The sequence below is a fragment of the Aulostomus chinensis genome, chromosome 2 (assembly GCF_037954235.1).
Source record: "Aulostomus chinensis isolate RoL2024-O1b breed Wild chromosome 2, RoL_Achi_v1.0, whole genome shotgun sequence".
In the NCBI taxonomy this organism is placed as follows: domain Eukaryota; kingdom Metazoa; phylum Chordata; class Actinopteri; order Syngnathiformes; family Aulostomidae; genus Aulostomus; species Aulostomus chinensis.
In genome coordinates, this window is record NC_141321.1 from 25,943,458 (window position 1) to 25,964,915 (window position 21,458).

The window sequence follows — 21,458 nt, forward strand, 5'->3', positions numbered from 1 at the left end:
TTATTGCTTGATTTCTATTTTGCAAAATGATTATTGAGAGTAAACATTTAAGTGTTAAGTGTTTGTACTGCTGTGATCGTTCGTTAATTGTCACCTCAGGCTGTTTAACTGTCAGTCTAACAATCAACGCAAGCCTTAGATGAGGCCCGGCCCTTCAAATCTCCCTCCCTTCCCTCAAAAGAGTCACATACCAGCAGCAGCCTCCACAAACACATACTGAAATGCTCCAAAAGAACCATTCAACCTAAAATAAAAAAAAAAGTGAGCAAACAAACAAAAGCAGCTTGATGACTAGGGAGAGAGTGGGCGGCCATGAAAGTGCTGAACACAAGCCCACGCCACCTTGGTCCTCCCAGCATTTTTCCTAGACAGGAAGATGGATGGGCCCAACTCTATTAATAACTACACTCCACTTACCATGGCGCCAAAACTGCTAACACTGCAACTGCCCCCTGATGCTAGCTAGAACAACCACCTCCCACAATGTCGCCCACTTCTCTCCTGATAGGAACACTGTGTACAGTAACAATGCAGTAAACGGGTGCTGGAAATCTCCAACCTGTCCACCATTCTTCTCCTCACCATATGAACCAGGAGGCTGGTGAGGGCTTGTCAAGGTGCTTCTGGTAGGTTTGGATGCTGAGACGTGTTGACAAGTGTGTGGGACAGATTTTTCAGTATGAGATACAGCGAAAGCATGGCCCGCTTCTTCGCATTCGTTTAGTTACAATTCAGATTGGCATTCAACAGTGTAGGAGGGCATATTTTGTTTGAATCAAAGGGCAGAAAGAGCCTGAAAAAGATGAGGAATTGAAAGGAGGGCAGAAGATAATGAGAAAGAGGAGGAAACCTAAAAATCTGGAGCAATATAGAAATATGCTGAAAGGTAGAGAAAAAGAGAGAAAGAAAAGCCTATCTAAATGTACAGAAGCATCAATGAAGGAACACCATTGTTCCTAATGAGGTGTGACAGCTCAGTAAAAATTGGAATATGAAGTGAACCATGATTACAGAGGATTAGATAACAACCAGCGCAGTGAGAACAATTTTCAGGCCTGGCCTTGTTTCCTCTCTCTCTCTCTCTCTCTCTCTCTCTCCCTCTCTCTCTCTCTCTCTCGCTCTCGCTCTCTCTTTCATTCTATCTCTCTCTCTCTCTCTCCCTTTCTCTCCCTCAGTGTATATAAATACTCTATTTGCCATGTTTCTGTTCACACATTTGCATTTATGTGTGTGTTACAGAGACATGGACTTTGTGTGAGTAAACACTTAATGTGAAGTGAGGGCAGCGTACTATATGAGAGAGCTAGCAGTAAGGTCAACTCCACCTTCACAATGCTACAGGCTATAATATGCAAACATGGCTGACAGTAGGTGCTTCATCACACAGTGGCAGCTTGACACAGAGCCTTTGCTTTTGATTAATCCCTTCTGCATTGCTTCCCACTATGAACAGTGATGCAAACTTACAATTTAGGCAAACTATGATGGCCAAACACTTTTTCTGTGACTGTTTATTCTGTTAACTTATAAAGTGTAAAATAAGTAGGAAATATAATACGCAAGGGTCCTCCTGCTGGGACCTGGTTAATGGTTAGTGTTTGCTATTTGTCACAAGGGTATTCAGTGATGCCGGCTATGATGCAAATCCCTGGATATCAATACTTTAATAAATATATCTGGTGTTTTGTGTAGCGGTTGCAGTAAGGCAGTAAAAGACACACACAAAGAAAAACTGCTGTCTCTAGAATTGTACTGCATGACACATAACTACTCTACTGTCTTATTTACCGGGACCAAGCAATGAAATGGCTACTAGCTCACCACAGATAAAACTGCTCAAATCTGGCTTCGCTGTTGCTGTCAACCTGCAGTCAAGAGCATAGTGAGGCAAAGCCGCTGCTGCCTCGACCTGCAGTTCATCCCCTGGCCAGAGGGAGAGTTCCCTTCATTGCTCCTCTGGTCTCCACTGTACATCACTTCTTCTGCAGGCTTATGTAGAGAAGCTGGAGCAGAGAAGCAATTTCTGTCTGTTAACTGGTGCTAGCTGCCTGCTTACTGGAGGTCCTGGGAGCCAACTGGATGGGAGGTCCAGGGCCAGGTCTGAGCAGACAGCCTGTCATGCGTCGCTTCAGTAAAATGAGTAGTTTTCTGAAGGGAGTCTGGTGTAGAGGAATGGCAGTTGTGTTTGAAAACATTATGAGGAAGTGTGCAGGGTCTGTTCACACTGAAATCCTCTGATAAATGATTACTGGAATTTTTTTCAGTTTTAATTTGGCAACAAACTTTATTTCAGGGGATAACGCCATGTATAAGGTGTAACCTGATGTTACTTTTCATGCATTGCACAACAAAAAAGTACTCAAGTACAGTTTGCATATTTTTCATATCTGTATTTAAAAATGAGGTGAGTTTTACTGACAGCTATACATTCCCAAAAACACATAGCCAGCGAAAAAAAATAGTTGCGATCTCTCGCCCAGTGAAGCATCTCCATGTTGATGAAACACGTCCACCATGGTTGTGACAGTCTCACTTTCAGAGGTGAACATGCTTGTTCTGCAAAACATTACAACAGAGGATACATAAACAGTTCCCATGCACAGCCTCTTTCATGATGTTCCTTCACTATCTCAGAAAGCCAATGAGGCAGTGATTGCAAGATGGGATTGTGCGTGCGTGTATGTGTGTGTGTGTGGGGGGGCACACTTTGTCAGGTCGAGGAGTGAAGCTGTTACTGGATTCCCTCTCCCACATACATTTTCATTTTACGGTTGTGGATTGCTACGCCGCTGCAACTGTCTTTCCTTCTCTCAACTTCACTTCATCATTCTACACACCCATAAAAAAGGCTCATTTCCCCAGCCGCATTTCCCTAAAGGTGAGTTTAGCAATCAGTCTTTCTGCTGGATGCTTGCTCTCTAGAGAGAGACAGAGAGAGAGAGAGAGAGAGAGAGAGAGAGAAAGATAACTTTCAACATTCTGAAAGCAACTGTGGGCTCATCGGTGCTAACACACTGTAATGGCCCAACAACCAACAGGTAGGTGATGTGAAAATGCTGATTTACACCCCCACCCCCCCACCCCACCCCCCCAAACTCGGAAGAAAACCATCGTAAAACATGATGATGATGCAAGGGCATGGTGCTCATGATTGCCATTTAAGGAGGCTAATGGCTGCTGTCTGTTTTAAAGGTAGATTGATTCTGTAATGAGGTGATGAGGCACCAGCGTAATCACCAAAGGCCCAGTGGTGCTGACATCTACAAAACAGAAAAGAATTTAGTCCTGGAGGGCAGCAGACTGACTGACACATTGAGTGCGATGCATTCGCTACACCTCGCTGATTCTCTGACACCTTCATTTAAATCTAAACACAAGATTTGGAAATAAAGAGTCATGTGAGGGATTGGTGTTGCTTTTAAGGAGGAGTGGAAATGTAACAGAGTTTGCGGATTTAAATAAAATTTCAATAAAGCTAAAAGAGAAAAATAATGGCTTCTACAAGTCCCACTGGCAGAATTTGTACTGGCAGACATTTTGCACTAATGACTTGAATATGATAGTGACTCCCATCCACTAAGCAGTTTTGATAAAGTGAGCTCGCTGGAAAAATAACCTTCACTGCAGTGATTGGTAAATCTGTTGTTAGGGCCTCTTAGAGCAGAGATTTTCAGCCTTGAGACCAATCTGGGAAGCCTCTTAGTCTCTGAGCCAAGCCCATTTTCACATATTGGCACTCTAGTTTTATGATTACTCAACAACGGCAGGCATGTGACCCAGTTATTTACCAACTATTACAAGGGTTTCAAAAAGAGGTCCAACCATGGTTACAGATTATGTCGGCCCATGATGCCCAGCTCAGCTTCATGACTCCTCGAAACCCCGATTTAATTGCCCAGTGAAGCAAGTTTCCATGTCTGATTTGAAGCAATGTGGATTTTCAGCAAGACGGCTCGCAGGCAACAAGACACATGGCCTCTACCAAGCAGAGTAACAGAAGTCATCTTGGCCATCTTCAGGAGTTGGGCCAAGTTGAAACTGCTCTTCAGTGAAAGTGAGTATTGGCCATGTTTAATGCAATGCTATTTGGAGTAAGAGACACAGTTTGGTAACATCTGGGGAGACACCAGCAGCTGCAACAACTTCAACTGCAACAACAAAGATTTGCTACATCAGCGCTAATGCGAAAGAGACGCTTCCATCTCCAATTTTCCACAGTAACTTCTCAACAACAAGAAACATCTCAAATGTGTCATAAAACTGTATTTTTGCTCATTATTTATGCTATTTAGTACACTAAAACTATATGGGACATATTCTGGTGTCTGAATCTTTGGTATGAAACCAATGGCAAGCAATGCATACAATTTATAGGGAAAAGTTACAGTCTCCTGGCACTTTATCTGATTTGGGATTCAGGAAGTTGGACCTTTGTCTAATGCAGACTGAATAGTTTGTTGGATGTAGACAATGTTAGCTGCTCACTGAATAAAATGTGTCCATCCCCCTGTGAGAGAGCTCTGATGCAACTCTTCCAGGTTGTAACATAGGCTCTATCTGAATTGTCAGGACAGACCAGGTTTGAATGAAAGGGTTGAGCAAAGGTTTCATAACTCAGGCAATGGTCACTGGTTTGAAAGAGGTACGCAGAGGAAACACCACCTTACAGGATTTTCAAAGGTTGAGCGACAATAGAAATGCTGCATACATAATTCATCACTGTACACTGAAGTGTCCCCCATCCGTAAGACAGGACAAGAAAAGTGGTATAACATACAGAGTACACACACCCATATCCATTATGCATAGGAATGGGAATACATGCTGTCACTGACCCTGATCGGGATGAATATGAGGGTTGTTACCCATCAAGATACCAGTGGTATGTGGGTGTCGGCTCCCCTCGTTGACAGTGTGCCTGTGAAATTCTATGATTCTGGCCAGAACTGGCAAACTATTCTGATTTGCCAAACGGCGGCGTACTTGGATCAGGTTGTGTGTGTGTGTGTGTGTGCGTGCGTGTGTGTGTGTGTGTGTCTCCGTTGGATCCCGAATAACAGCTTATGGTGTTTATGAGCATCCTAGTGAGAGCTCATGCTGAGAGCCAGGTTTGAGTCACAGTCGTTGGACTGAATGGAAAGACTGGAGATCGAGCAGGTTTTTCAAGCGGAAAAAAAAAGTCTGATAATGTAGTGACTAATCAAACGGACAGCTGTGATGTGACCTCATATCCATATGCTGTACCAACATTTCAAAAAATAATTTAAAGGGCGAGTGTGTTGGATTTTGGAGGGATTTGTTGTTGTTTTCGGGATTGGATAATAATATTTGCAGTAAGTATATGTGTTCTGAATGCGGTGTTCTGGATTGACTGTTTTGGCAATTCAACATATTTATCTGTACATAGCAGCAGCAATACGGCTCTTTCAGGGATGAGGATGAGGAAAAGAAAGTGTGTTTGAGCTGTTGCAAAAGTAACTTTTAGGACTGTACTGTACGTTGCTTCATATGAGTACTAAACACTACTATATACTCTACTATATGTATAGTGGGCAGTAGCATCCCATGACACATTTACTCAAAAAAATCAAAGCCCAAATCCAACAATCAAATCAAAATAGCTCTGTCTAATACTACCTAATGATCCCTCACACAGTGACTCACCATCGTCCTTTGAGGTACAAAGTGGTATTACAAGACGGCCCAAATCAGCCCTACTTCTTCACAAATTGTACCTTAAAATGACGTCAAAGTAAAACCAGCATTTTATTGATTTCATCGAAGAACTGAATCAACTGGCTACACTGCCTGATTCTGACCTAGCGGGAAAGGGAGTAATTGATTTGAAAGGCATGTATGGTTTCACGGCACAAAAGACTTACATGAAATTAAGTGTGTGATATTATTGGCTTCAGGCTCATGTGCTGCTAAATGTCACTTACAATAAAGGCCCCTATTGTCAGCAGACTGGGGGAGGAGGGCAGAGATTTAGTTGGAAATGATGAATTGATCTCAGTTAACTTATGGACGTTGGACAACCCAGAGGCTGTCAGTTAATGATAAATGGATACGGCGCAACAGGGACAGCCAGTCAAGGACTTGGGGAGGGAGACTTAATACGTGATGGATGATAATAAGCCATACTATGTTGCATTTATGCAAGCGTGATGTGTTTGTGTGTGCGTGTGTGTGTGTGTGTGTGTGTGTGTGTGTGTGTGTGTGTGTGTGTGTGTGTGTGTGTGCGCGCGCATGTGTGAGTAGCAGCTCTTTTATTGGAAAAACTATAATTTGTTTATAGATAACAGCTTCAGGTTCTTGTGTCAAAGTAACCAGCCTGCTCTTCTAGGAGAAAAACAATGCCTGCTCTTCCATCATGTCAAGAGTGGGTTGACATCCCCATTGTCATGAATATCCAGCACATATAAATATGGACAGGGCTGGTCCACTTCATGTGAATGTAACTTTTCCAAAAGTGCAAATATCCTTCCATGTACCTCAGATATTACCAGAGGTACCGGTTGTAAGTTGCTGCATGGGCGATGTGTAACAAGAGGGGAAGATGTTTTCTTGAAACACGGCTAATGTTTGAGCATTTCACAAAAGTGCATCATCATGTAAATTCTTTTAAACAGCTTTTTCTTATTTCACACACACAGTTCATTCAAAATCTGGCATGTGAGGGTGGTTAACTTGCTTTTTACTGGAGCAAAAATGTTGAAACATTACAAATATTATTAGATTTCAATAATTACTGCGAAGGTGCAGCGTGTGAGGCAGCCCACTTGAGAGGACTGATATTACAGGCACACTCAGTAACAGATGAAGCGAAGGCTTTCCTGGAAGTTCCAGCTCTCCCACGCTTCCTTGTTGGTCATGATGTTGTACACTGATGGCTACATTTTTGACACTGCTAATGGTATAAATATTCCATTAATACTTGGTAGTCAGTCACCTTTGTCACAGATATGATCAGACCGAAGAGGTGATATGAACAATTTCAATCTATGTTGGCGTGGTGACATTAAAGCTGTTTGGTTTGTCCTGGCTGAGCCTCGTTTGAACTCCAGCAGCAGAAGATGAGTGAAGTTTGCCTTTCATCCTCAACGCGGTTGCTGTCAGAAGGAGAACTTGAAGGGGAGGACATCTACATTGTGGGGTTGTGAGTTTCAACGCGACAGGTAATGAATGAATGTCTTATCGCTATTGTCACTGACTCTTAAGTCTGATGTTTCGGTCAATATAATAACCTCAGGGTGCCATGAGCTCTGAATCCTAATTTGTTTCAGCAAAAATCCTTTTTCTTCAACCCCCCCCCCCCCCCCCACACACACACACACACACACACAAAAGTCATTGTGTATGTTTCATAATCATTAACATGAGCCATCACGAATAATGCCATGAACAATTTTAACTATATGACATGTAAGAGGAGAACACCTCCACTCTGGACTGCAATAAAATGAAGAATCAAGGACCAAAGGTCATAACCTGCCAAATTAGACAAAGTCAGAGGGCAAATCCTGCAGCAAACCTGAGTGACAAAAATTAGTTGCACTAATGTGCTTGTCAACAGTGCTTATGGCTTTGTTTAGTTGAAATAAACCAATAGTTCAGTTTGTTTGTTTGGGTTTTTGACCCACATGATGAGACTTGCTTTTAGTTGCCTTGCGGTTCTTCAGTTTTATTGGATTCTTTGTGATATCTGATCTCAAAAGATGCCCCATGATTTATTATTAATATTAATATTAATAATATCACACACAATAATAATAATAATAATAATAATAATAATAATAATGTATTAATACAAATATTAATGCTAATATCAATATTAATATTAATATTATTACAAGACATGCTTTGTGGCTACTAAATAACACTGGGGGGGGGGGGTGCTTGAATGAATGTGATGTGGCCCAGCATCAGTCGCCTCTTTCTGCGTGTGAAAGATATCAACAATGCGAGCAGCTTGACTGACAAACACGAAATCTGCCACTCATCTCACTTCTCAGTATTTGTTTATGTTGTGTTGTTCCTCTTTGTTGAAAACTGGCACCAAGTTATCTCAACGGCTGGCTGTTCATTTCGATTGTCGCACAGTGCCACTGGACTGAGATTGTTATGAGAAACCTTTTAGTACCTGCACACACTGAGATGTGAAACCAGTTTGAAGGTAAAAGTGAAAATGTGTGAACACGGGTTTTAACATAATTGTGCTGACATGGACTGGAGTGCTTTAACCCTGTCTACACATTAGCGTTCACAATTAGGTTCAGTTGATATTCAGGGAGGTCAGCTAGTTGGTGCTGTCAAGGCAGAGAAGAGGAGAGTTTGTGGTTGGAGCGAGTGAGAGGAAATGATGTGGAGTAGAAACAGGTAGTACTACTACTCTCTGGGACAATTAAATGAAGTTTTTCTGTGTTTTGATATTTTTTTTAACAACCTCTGGTCATCACACGCAGGAATTCGGGTCTGTGTGTCTTTGTGCAACTTGAGACCAAAAACACACAAGTGATTTCACAACAGTTACACTCGACAAAATACCCCCAGTGTGTCACTCACACCTCCCGGAAGCAAACCCTCATCACTCTAAACTCAAATAAAATCAGTTTGAAACAATCAAGTGATCACATGCAGCCCTGACTCATACTTGATGTTCTGTCCACCTTCATGAACAAACATGTAAATCCATTTCATAGAACAATCCCACTTGATGTTGTTGCATCTCACTCACCCTTCCCTGTTTTCATCTTCGTCTGCGTTGGAGAGGAGCTGGGAGCCTGCCAACGAGAGGTCCAGAGCTGCGAGGGGCAGATCTCTGTAGCCAAAACTCACCAGCTGGACCGGAGGAGCTAAGCACTGGTTCTCATCCTCCACCGGCTGGGAGATGATCTCCAAGTCTGACAGACCTGCCTGCTCCACTTCCCTAGTTAGAAGCAAACAACAGCCACACATGCACAGAAGAGAGAGGAGACAGGGCAGATGAAGGTAGACATTAGTAGAAAAGAAGAATCCCACTTCTCAGATGTGTACAGAAATATTACATCACGCCAGAAACATGAATTTAGAACTGAAGCTTGTGCTGTAAAAAATAAAGAAACTGACTATTTTCTGTGTTGGCAGCTTGCAGATACAATTTGTGCATGTTATCATCCTCTCCTTTTTCAGTACGACTTTAATGAACTTAGTTTCCTGTCTTTTTCATACATTACATACAAATTTGGAAACCATTTCTGATATCAACCCAAACGTAACTGGTATAACAGTAGAAGTTTCAGGCAAGGTAAAAGGGCATGAGCACTGAATACATTCACGTTCCTTGAAGAATGTACGAGTACAAAAGCATCTGAGATCAAATAAACAAATAAACAAATAAATAAATAAAGACCCTAATTATTCAGCCCAGCAACATCACTAAGAACACATTCTTATTGACAGCGATGGCCTAAGGGAAAATCCACCGGGTCACGGAGGGTTACATTCAAACACCCACTCAGCACCAGGGAACTACCGAGCACTCACAACGCCCTCCGCTGTTCAGCACCAGAGGAGATGCTTGCTCAATGGGACCATAAAAGCTTGGGTAGGTACGGCCGGTCCATTTGTGTCACACACTAGTGAGCAGGCTGAATTTACAACAAAAACACCTCACAATACAGAGAAGACATCTTAAAGGAATACCATGAGAGGGGGGATGATGCTGTGTAATACTCAGATCCCTTTACTGAGTTACAAGCAGCAACGTAGTGTCAAATTCTCAATGAGTAACAGTCAGACTTGCATTAAAGGGACACTTCACCCAAAACATTTACTTTTTTTCTTACTCATCTTCGAACTCACCAGACTGATCCGCATTTTTAACTTTTTAGCAACGCCAGAAGCTAGAAAATACCACGTATATTTAGCTTGAAGCTAATGAAGACCAACTACAGTACTAACAACTGCAAAACTGCCCAAAATGCTCATTTACAAACTCAAACATACATTCCAGAACAATCAACCTCCTCTGTATAATATTATAACTTCTAACAATTTCAGAGAGCAAAAAAAAAAAAAAAAAAGGAAGGAAGACACTAGCAGGAGCCCACTTAAGCCCGAAGATACTGCTTTGTCCATTCAGAGCTGCTGTTGATGTAACATGGCTCTGAGGACGAGAACCCCCGTGTCGATATTATGTTGAAGTAAATATTCTGATCTATTTAAAACACTATTCTTCTTAATGCATAAATAAAAGATAGCTCTGACTATCACATCCCATTCCTGACCCATATTAATCCTACACACCAACCCCTTTAATATTACAATATGTTATGTTCCTTGAATACCAGTGGTTTGATTTATTGTTAAAAATTGTATGTATATCCATCTTCCACTTATTCCTGTTAAGGGTCATGGGGGGGCTGGAGCCTATCCCAGCAGCCTTCAGGCAAGAGGCAGGGTTCACCCTGGACAGGTCGCCAGTCCATCGCAGGGCCAACACATAGAGACAGACAACCATTCACACTCACAGTCACACCTACAGTCAATTTAGAGTATCAATCAGCCTCGTCCCCTCTTGATGTCTTTGGACTGTGGGAGGAAGCCAGAGTACCAGAGAGAAAATTTATATCTGACAAATATACTAAAATGACTATATTCCTGCTAAAATCTGGCTCAGTGGCGTAAAGAAGCAGGACATTTGTCTAAGCACCAAAGTTTTAGTAAATGTAAAGAAATGCCCACTTATATCAGTGTAATTCACCATGAGGAGGTCCAGTATGTTAACAGCATCTTGGTTTTTAAATGACAGATTGGAAGTTCAGCTAATAAACATTTCACTTTCATCTCTTATCAGCTTAGTGTCTCCTAACAATATCCAAACACATCAAGGTTGTTCAGTTGTAGGCCAGCAGAATATAACCCAGCGTGCCCACAAGCCCCAGTTGTGTAAAAGCTGGGCCATCTCAGTAGAGCATGGAGGTGGAAACAAATGCTGAGTGCAGCTGCAGACTGACTGTGCGTGCATGAGCGTGCATGAGCGTGCGTGTACGTGTGTGTGTGTGTGTGTGTGTGTGTGTGTGTGTGTGTGTGTGTGTGTGTGTGTGTGTGCCCTGTAGTGTGTATTTTTAGACCAGAGCAGATGCTGGTGTATCATGTCTGCTGTGATGTCATTGCCTCTCCATTTGTCAGCTGAGTGAATCCCCTCTCTCCTTCAAACGTCAAAGGAAGTCAGGAAAAGGGTGGATGGGTAGGGAAACTAGAATGGGAGAAAAGTGGGATGACTGTCGAGAGGTTTTACAAGCAGTACGGGAGGGCAATAAAGAAAATAGAAAGCTATGAAGTGTAAAAGGAGGGGAAAAAACTGACTTGAGAGAGAGACCATTTAAAGACACAAGGAGTAGCACAGAAAGGACTCTGAGAAATGGGGGTGTAAACTGGGGGGGTGAAAGGTGAAGGAAATGAAGGAGAGATGGAGGTGTTGAAAACTGAGGAAGATTAGAGGAGCAAGAGAAAAGCTGGATGTGGATAATAGACTGTATAAAATAAGTGGAAAGTGAAACTGTAGGACTCCACTGGTTCCCTGACTGGTAAATTACATCCATTGCCAAAGTGTCTCAATCAGGGTCCCAAACATTTTCGATTTAAAAATTCCATATTTTTCCAGAATCAAATTCCCAAACTTTACAGGACACTTGAACGTCTGTATTTGACATCTCTAGTCCCTCAATAAGATGAGAACTCCACCTATGGATTTATGGAGGCCAGGCAACTACTGGGATTTTTCAAACTCTCTGTTTCCACCCGTTTGCAGTACACGGATACATATTTTCTACTTTATATTTCTGAATTATCCACCACCTCCCTTCAAAACTGCAGTGACAGACACCCCTGTGTGACTTGAAACATTCAGAGGGGGAGCACGCAATCTGACCGGCATACCATTAGAGAAGGACAGACAGGTAGACACACAAACAGGACAGGCAGACTGATAACGCACACAACCACACACCATGACCCCTGACACACACCTTCCCTTTATTAAAATATACAGTGATAAAGTCGGCGCCAAAAGGCTTTTGATGTAATCTGGAGTGACCTGAGCTCTTGAAGGGCAACCTAATCTCTGACAGCAGGTGTATGGTGCTGGCGTGCACAGTCACATTGCAGGGACTCGCCTCCCTTTTGGGGATATAAATTAAAGTCCCCTTTACATACTTCAAAAAAACCCTGAGCTTTTTAGTTACGCTTTTGGGCTCAAACATGTTTTGTTTTGTTTTGTTTTTTAAGAAATGGCTGTATTGGTGGGGGGGGGGGGTGCGGCACGGTGGTGCAGTGGTCAGCACTGTCACCTCAAAGCAAGCAGGTTCCAGGTTCGAGTCCTGGCTCGGGCACTGGATCTTTCTGTGTGGAGTCTCCATGTTCTCCCTGTTCCTGCGTGGGTTCTCTCTGGTTCTCCAGCTTCCTCCCACAGTCCAAAGACATCAAGAGGGGACGAGGCTGATTGATACTCTAAATTGACCGTAGGTGTGACTGTGAGTGTGAATGGTTGTTCACTGGATGGCTGGATGGCTGGATGGCTGGATGGATGGCTATATGGGGGACAAGACCTGGCTTTGGAATTAGGTTTGGTTTAGGTTTGACATTCAGTTGAGATGGTTAAGGTTCAGGGGAGGCGTTAGGGAGCAGGTACCATTTCACTTCCTCCAATATGACCCAGGACACATAGTAGCAGCTGAATATTTTCAGATGAATAAATCCCAAATGAGCACAAGTCCAAGCATGTTCTCCCCGGGTGTTTGGGCTAACAGGTACAAGGTGTCCGAGCAAGTTGAGATGAACTTTTTGTGCTCGGTGAATTACAACACGCGGCAGCTGAAGATCTCACAGACCGTTGATATTTTAGCAGTCCAAGTTTCTGCATGTATCACATATTCTGTTGTTTTTTTTTCAGGGGTTTGTTTTGTTGTTAATAAAAATGCTTTCTTTCATGATGGAGAGTTATTGCAGTCTACCCTCAAGAGCTGCTGCCTCATCCCAATTTGACAGGATTATTTCACACAGCAAGAGGGCCTCACATTTCTTTGAAGATACAAACTCTATATCGTCAAAATAAGTCACCAGGGGCTGAAATGTTGTTGACTCATATACAGTGCAATATGTATTGTATGATACAAGAAAACGTACAGTATATTAAAAAGAAAAACTATTTCCACCTGTGCCAGCCGCCAACTTTTTATTGTTCAGCAACTGTTCAGTGACGTCAGCGACAGGCTTTGGATAAAATGAAATTAAAAACACTAGAGGGGCGCACTTCAGTGAAGGCCCCAAATCCTGTAATTCGATTAAAACCTACATAGATTTATCAATATTTCAATGAAAAGAAGATCCCCCTCCACCCTGAAATAATGTATCTAAAAGACAGAAAGAAGAATTGTTTTGTAAAACAACAGCATAATACGAAAGTAAACCCCATTCATGAAGGAAACATAAATTGAAGGTGATTTTAGCATATTCAAGTCGTGGTTGCCATGGTGATGCTAACTGCTTAGAATCTACAGACAGAAGAGGATTCAGCTTCTCCATTTCAGTTTTATTTAACGAGAAACTAGACACCGTCTAAAGCGGTAATTTCTTTTGATGTTAGTAGTAGTAGTAGTTTTAAGTCAAACCAATGTGAAAAAGAGAAAAGAAAATTGCATAATAATTGAATTCAGATCAGTAAAGTAAATTTAGCATAATCCTGCTAACAGAGTGACGTTGGTGAAACCATGACCTCCTTAGTGGAGCTAATGACAACATGCTTGCAGGAGAGGGTGCAGTTAAATGCTACCAGTGCTGTTTGAGCTGATGAATTAATTAAATAAAAGCCAACACAGTATTTTGTCATGTGTGTCTCTGAATGTAGGTCAGAGTGGACTAGTAGTGAGCTATTTTGCTGTGGAAGGTGTCAGTATGTCAGCCACACTGACACCTTCCACACTCATGGGTGACACATGAGAGATTCGTGAATTTTTACTTGGCAAACAACTGATTCCCTCTCAGAGACTGTAAATGCGCAGTAAATTGTGTCACAGTGTTGGCCTGATAGATGTTCTCCACGCTTCTCCTACTCACAGAATCTCATCTATACCACCTCTCATCTGCAGCATGGCAGCAGGTTTGGCTGTCTTTCCTCACAATCAGGAATGTACACGTAACCACCCATGACAGAAACAAGCAAGTCCAGATAGCAGGGCAGGTGTTGACCGGGCCAGTGAGTGTATTCAATGTGCAGCAGATTGATTTAAATATATTTAAATGGTGAGTAACAACAAAAAAACTCACTTAGCATGTTTACAGTGACAACGTGCATATAAACCATGCATTGAATTAATCTGATTTTGAATAAACCTCAATCCAAAATTAAAACTGCTAAAAAAAATCCATGTGCTAACCTGATAATCCATCCAAGGCCCATCCTGGAGTACACAACTGTGCTGAGTAATACGTCACTCACTGTAGTATGGTATTATATCAGCTAGCATAGAGCTCTGTAATGCATAGTGAAGATATTGTTTCATTTTGTAAAAGTATAAATGACATCTGGTGATGAGAGAATGCAAACATATTCACCAAGTCTAATGTTTGTGATGGTGAGTGTTTACATTTAGTTTTGGGATTGAAAGACAGAAACCTTGAATATAAATAGGTTGTGCAAAAAAATGGAAATTTCACACCCCCTTGTCTTAAAAATTGTACTACTCAGCTATCATTTGCAATAAAATACTTTCCAACATTGTCATTAACAAAACCAAAAAGTCTCTGCTTCTATCTATGTGAAAATATTATTCCTCAAATTGCAGTATTTCTGTTGCCTGGCATACAAATACTGACCTTTCTGAGAACCTCTGATGTTGTCATCTCAAAGAACATGGAAATTGCAAAATTCTGAAAAACGCTATTTCGCAGAAATACTAACACAACTGCAACTGTGGAGGAGCACCCACAGGAAAGAAGTGATATTCAGGGTAATAAAACCCCGGGGTGGCAGATAAAATTAAATAGCAGACTATAGTGTTGAGGGCCAGGTAGGAAAGGTCATTACGAGACAAAAGTAGCTCAAGGGATTTTTACTGACCAAAACAGAAGGTCACGAATGTAACTGCAAGGCAGAAGCACTGAGGAATATTCTTCGTCTGACAACTGTAAGTGTCTTGCTCATGACCCTTCTGTCCCCTTTGCAATAAGACTTCCAAGCAGCCTTGGGAGCAGGGAAATGAATAATGTGGCTTTGCTTTTAAAATATTTGGAGGCAAATATGAGGAACCTACAATCAAATATATGAAAACTTGAGTGAAAAGGAGGACAATTCTGACAAAAAAAAAAACAGAACTATCCAACTATTTTGGAATCAGTCTGACTTCAAAGTGCTTGAAAGTGAACTCAGTGCATTAATATTTTGTTTAAAATTTTATTGGACACTGTTCATGAATCATGAATTCCACCCACACCCTATAAAAATAAGATTACTATCCTATGAAGATGCAGTACAATGTAGTGGTATTATTACCCTACACCATTGAATTGATTATGACAAAGTGTATAGCACATTGCTATATCAGATGGATTAGTAAATATTTTGATATTTCTTATAAATGGAGCCCAAATTTGTTAGACATATACATGAATTTATAAAGAAAACGAAAAATAAACACGATGAGCAGCTGCGGTTCGAGTTCTAACAGGAAATCAGGTGTTCTGCCTGTTAACTTCACTTCAAAATCTCAATTGCAGCTTTGAAAGTGTGTTTCCATCCAGGCAGGCGTTTTATCTGGAACCACATTCTGCGCAGAGCCTCCACGGACTGTAAGATCAACAAACACACTAGATTAGATTGTCTGAGCGTCACGCCTGACGTTTTTAAACACATCCTAAATTGGCAAGATACAGAGCAGATGTTGCCCGCTCCCACCGACTACTGCAAAGGAAACTGGACATCATGGCGTACTCGTGCAGCAAACTCGCGGTGCACTAATGCTGAGACACTTTTTTCAAAAAAACGTATTTGAAGCTTTGATGAGTTCGATGTTGAATGTGTAGCATTTACATGTTTCACTCCTCATTCTGCCCAATTTTGTTAGTCTCTCACATTTTTTTTTTCTTGAAAGAACAGTGGGCAGTGTTTATCGTAGCTGCTGACTCATATATTGTCATATTTCACATCAAAAGCTGAAGATGAGGCACAAAAAAAAGACCGCCGAGGGACTATTATTGGCATCCAAATTAAACTGCGATGCCAGCAGAAAAAAAAAAAAAAAAAAGACTTCACCTCACCTTACATAGCGCTTGGATTGTGGTCAGTTCACTGTACACCTGCACATAATTCACCCACCGGTCCTCATGTCCCATAAAGTCTTTCTCAATTCCATTTTATTTTCCTTAATTACAACCAAGACACCATAACAAAGACGGCGTTCAAGACAATAAGTCTGGAAACTTAACATTTAACACAATCTTCACTAAACCCTCTACAAATCTGACAATTTGCTTCAGGTCATTTCTTAGAACGCCCAATTCAACTTCCAGAGAAACTTTCATCATTTCACGCCAGTGGATATTAATAAAGTCTGCCAGGCACATTAGCTCATTACTAATACTACAGATTAAACTATGATGAATTGGTGGACTGCACAATGGACTGTTCTGGCCCTGGTGTGACCAGTCTCTTATCTGACCTTTACAGATGCAAGCTTTAGAAGACGCAGGAGACACAGAGACCCTGGTGGGGCAGGACTGAGAATGCCGATGTGCAGAAGCCCTCTTCATAATGTAGAGGTCTGTGCACCTTTTTTTTTTTTTTTAACAATGTGTCAGTGTCCAATAATAGATTATTTTAATTTTCTACAGACACCTAAGGGAGTATAGGCCTTAAAAGACATAATGACTGAAAAGACTGATTTCTCTAAATTTGTAAAACTGGATTGGAAAACTGGCTTGTTTCCTATGACTTTTGCACAGAAGGAGATCAAGTTCAGTATTACCAACAGTACATGCTGCCCATGTGCGTTTGAGGTGCTGCCACTTGTATCCTGAGCATTCTGCAGAACAAATTCATAAATGTATTTTGACCTGTCTTAAAAACAATAATTTAAACGTTTGTCTCGACTAGATCAATTATATTAAATCATTTACACTGTCCTGACAAGAAAGAAAGTATTACATGAAATAGCCATAATTATATCATAAATAAAAGCAAGAGTCATTCAGAGGCTCTAAATGTCAGTTTTAATAAATATTTCGACATATTTGACCTTTAGCAAATATTACAGCTCCTGTGACTACTGAGCAAATTTACCCTCCGGTCAAATCGGTAGTCCTAAAGTAGAAGTAGTGGGAGTTAAGAGTAGTAGTAGCAGTAGTAACAGGAGCAGCGGTAACAGCAGTAGTAATAGCAGTAGTTGTCATTCACCCTGACTTTGGTCCTGGTTCAAGGTTTCTTCCCGAAGAGGTTTTTTTTCTCGTCAATCGCTCCCCGACAGAGGGGTTGTATCTTTAAATGGAGAAAAAGCGTAACCCAAGTCTATACGACAAGTGTCCTGACACAACCTCTGTTGTGACTTTTGGAGTAAATAAATAGAATTCGGTTGAATTAAATCAGAAAGTGAAGCACAAACAGAGGAAGATGCGGGCCAGGAGCCCCCAAATGCTGCTGTAGTCCCTAAGGACTATTCATAGCTAATTTATAAAGTGAATATATATTGAAAAAAAGACCGGTTATGAAACTGTAATACAATTTTTGCAAATAGTTATTTCTGTTGTAATTTTACAGGAGAATTTTTGATATTTTATGCGTGTTTTTATGACATGAGCCATCTTTCAGACGTTGTTTCAGTGAGCTGCTGCGTTTAAAAGCTGATAAATTTCCTCTTAAACACAGCAGGAAATGACATCGCTACTGAGACCCGCTGAGGGGAACTGGTGCTCCTATATATAAAAAAAAAAACATTATATAGGACTTAGGCCTGTTTAGGTCAAAAGCATAAATGCAACTAATTAAGATGAGAGAAATTACCAAGTCATGCAGCACGTGCAGAGTCAGGAGATGATTTCTGGCGTTCTCCCTCGCGTCGCACTTCACACTCACAAACATACACACGAGCTCCAGCACATTCCCTCTGCAACACATCAGCTGTTCTCCATCCACACTTGGTGAGCAAAGATTAAAAAAAGAAAGTAGGAATGTGAGGTGCAGACGGTTTCCTGGACGATGGTGTTTAGTTGTGTGTAATGATCCATATATGTTGTTTCATAGAAAGGTTTTTAACATGCAGAGCTGTCTTCGTGTGGTGTGATCTGTCAGGCTGTTGCACGTGTGTGTCCGTGCGCATTTGCATGTCTGCATTTCGCATTCAGAGTGAGAACGGGTCAGAGACACTTCAATATAGTGAGTAAAGGTCATTAGAAATAGAAACAGGAGAGTCATGGAACAATGTGCAGAGGAGATGAAGGAACTGTACAATTTTTATATTGGGTTTTTTTTTTTTTTTGCCATTGATAATTCGTGCTTTTTGCACGTGAAGAAATGCAGTTTATGCTGGTTGTGAATATGGAGAGAGAGAGACAGAGAGACAGAGCGAGAGAGAGAGAGAGAGATCAGCATGAAACCCACCCAGTGTAAACTGTACTTACTCAGCATTAGCCATGTTGCTGGGTGATGGGGAGGGAGGGGGGATGCGGTGGGTATCACAAGATTTCCACTCTATTATGTCTGTTTCAATTGAAGTCTTTCACCTGATGGCTGCTGCTTTCATGTTGAACCTGAGGAGGACAAGTTCAGAATAAACATTCACAACTTACTGTCATCACATCGGCACACACTGGGAGCAAACAGTCCCACATTAGAATTTCTACAGCATATTAATGGCTGAAAAGACACTGTTTTCGCGTATTAAGATGCTCTTGCTCATTCTATTCTGATATATAAATACAGAAAAACAATGCAAGATATTTCCAAACATTAGCAAACACACTGTTTCAGGGTACGTAGCACTGGTGCCCTTCCTATTAACGTGTTTGTTTTTATAACTAATGACCTCAGAGGTCAATCTTATATAGCCTGAAGTGGAGGTCAAGCCATGAACTCTCGTTTGAGTTTTTCGGGGGGGGGGTGTAAAGACACCCGACCAGACACCAACTACACTATATTTGATAGCCTCCTTTTATACTATTTCAGACGAATTCAATGGGATTTTGAAGGCTGTTGAGATTTACTGCATTTTTTTTTTTTTTTTTTTAAAAGGTGGGTGTGATTTTGAGAGGTGATGATTTGTCTGCCTTTTGTTTCCCGGTCTTGTGGTATTTGGGTATCAAGCATGTGGCTGTAGAGACATTGGATGAAGCTGTTTGAAGACTGAAGAGGAAAGTGTAGCTCCTTCACAGCTGCACCCAAAACCTCCTGCTATCACTAAGATTCCTCTTTGGGAGAGGAAAAACGTGCAGATTCCCTCACACGCAGTGATAGAAAGCTGGCTGATTAGGATGCAAATCACAGCAAGCTAGGAATATTTTAGAAAAGTTGACTTCAGAGAAGGCTGCACTGCAAATAGTCAACAACAGACTCCACACACATGCTGACTTTTTGGTGTGAAAACTTTTAATCACCCCACTATACCACGGCGGGGTTCACAGCTGGGTGCACCTGTGATGGAACTGATTTACTCGCTGCTGTATCCGTAGAACATGAGGAAGTGCTAGGAGCTCATCTGAAGCGGCGTGAATTATTGATGCGGGTGAAAGGACCTACCTGTGTGAGACTTACATAGTAGAAGGGTGACTGTGGCTCCCGCTGCCCCCGTGCTGGTAGTGATGTCTCCCTCGGTGGAGGTGATGAGTGAGGCAGCAGTAGCGGGCTCGTAGTGTGTGTAGGCTGCAGTTATCCTGGACCAGCACCGCCACCGCCGCCGCCGCCGCTCGGATTTCAGTGCAAAACAGTAGAGCTCAAAAGCAAGAAGCATCGTATCTGGGCATGTTATCTTGAAGCTATCAGCGCGATCAAATGACGACCTCTGGGAGCGATCTCCTCCAACCTCCCACCACCCCCCCCCACCCCCCACCCCCCCTTGGCTGGGATCGTTAAGGTCCGCTCCTCAGTAGAGGGTTTCCCCGGCGAGCGCAGCAGGGAACCCTGCGAACGGAGCTGTCCAGGTGCTGAAATCAGCCCGACCGAGCATTCGCTCTGCAGCGAGCCCACCTCCACAGCAGCGGCCGGGCAACACGGGGCCAATTTCACCCCAACGCCATAAAAATATTGACGTTTCCGTGCCGGAGACTGACAGTAGCCAATGATTCGTGTGACATTTGCATCGCTCCGGTCACGACATAGCAATCTAAAAATGTGTGGGTTAGATGAGCGTGTGAGAGTGAGAGAGCGTGAGCCCGGGAATAGATTTTCTCAGATGTCGATTGAGGCCAATTTGAGATCGCCACAAATGATTTTATTAGCCTGGTAGGTCGTTCCTCTCCGTGTCAGGAGCGTTTTTTATGGTTTCCCCAAAATAAAGATACTACGGGGATATAAAGTGCCTTCACAGCAATTGGCTTAACCGTTTGTCATTCACCGGGATTAGCCAGTCGATGGTTAAAGCGCACATCAATCAATCTGGAGCGCCTCTTCCTCTCCCGAAACACGCCTGGACGTCGGATGTTATAGGCTGAGGAGGCTGGCATCTCCTGGTGGGAGCAAATAACCAAAAGTGGTGATCTGAATTAAGTGTGGCCTGATGTTAAGATACAAGAAAAGAAAAGAAAAAATAGAATTAAAATTAAAAAAAAACAAAAAAAACAATTCTCTTTTTAATTTATTGAGGAAAATGAGCAACTGAAAACAGATATGATTTGGCACATCCTGTAGAAAAGTGCATCCAGACCCAAAAAAAAAACAAAAAAACAAAAAAAAAACATAAACACTAATTTAAAATACAGGTACAGCTCCTCAAAAAAAAAAAACAACCTATAAAGAAGTGTATTATGATTAAAAAGGAGGAAGATATTCTGGGAAACTTGTAGGTAAATATTGGAACTTCCAAGAAAAAAACAAAAAAAAAGGAACACATCAGTCTTGCAACAATCATTGCAGCACCTTTTACAGAGAAGCTGAGCCTATCAGCTAGTTTAGCATTAACCGTAAATACATGACCGACATACATACACTGAGAATTGCACCTTTATCGCGTCAGGATATTTGTGGCGAGGAAGCTAGAGAAGAATGAAGGCCATCTAGAAAATACTCTGGACTTGATTTGCGTAGCAGTCAAGAGAATTTGTCAAAATACTCAAATTTTGCAGTTTTATTCAAATGTGCAACTAGGTAGTCTCAGACTATATCAAATTTCAAAGAGAACCATTGACAATTACCAAAGTACTCCTTCCTTAATATCTAATGTCCTCCAGAAATACATATATACACATCAGTTTTCCGGCCTGGGACAGTTTCCAAA

At 41.8% G+C, this 21,458-nt stretch overlaps 1 protein-coding gene across 2 annotated transcripts in view; it reads right to left on the bottom strand.

Annotated features, from left to right (window-relative positions):
• LOC147269591 (transmembrane protein 266-like) overlaps positions 1–20,014 on the bottom strand; it is a 43,585-nt gene extending 23,571 nt beyond the window's left edge. Inside the window, exons 1-3 of one of the 2 annotated variants that reach the window (XM_086187509.1) lie at positions 19,781–20,014; positions 18,652–18,780; positions 8,738–8,929 (exon numbers count right to left, since the gene is read on the bottom strand). In XM_086187509.1, coding sequence (XP_086043635.1) covers positions 8,738–8,929; positions 18,652–18,665 — 206 coding nt within the window. In that variant the 5' untranslated portion in view covers positions 18,666–18,780; positions 19,781–20,014. Of the gene's footprint in view, positions 1–8,737; positions 8,930–18,651; positions 18,781–19,765 lie in introns of both variants that reach the window. The other variant, XM_086187500.1, reaches the window with a different exon arrangement.
• Between the last annotated feature and the right edge of the window lie 1,444 nt (positions 20,015–21,458).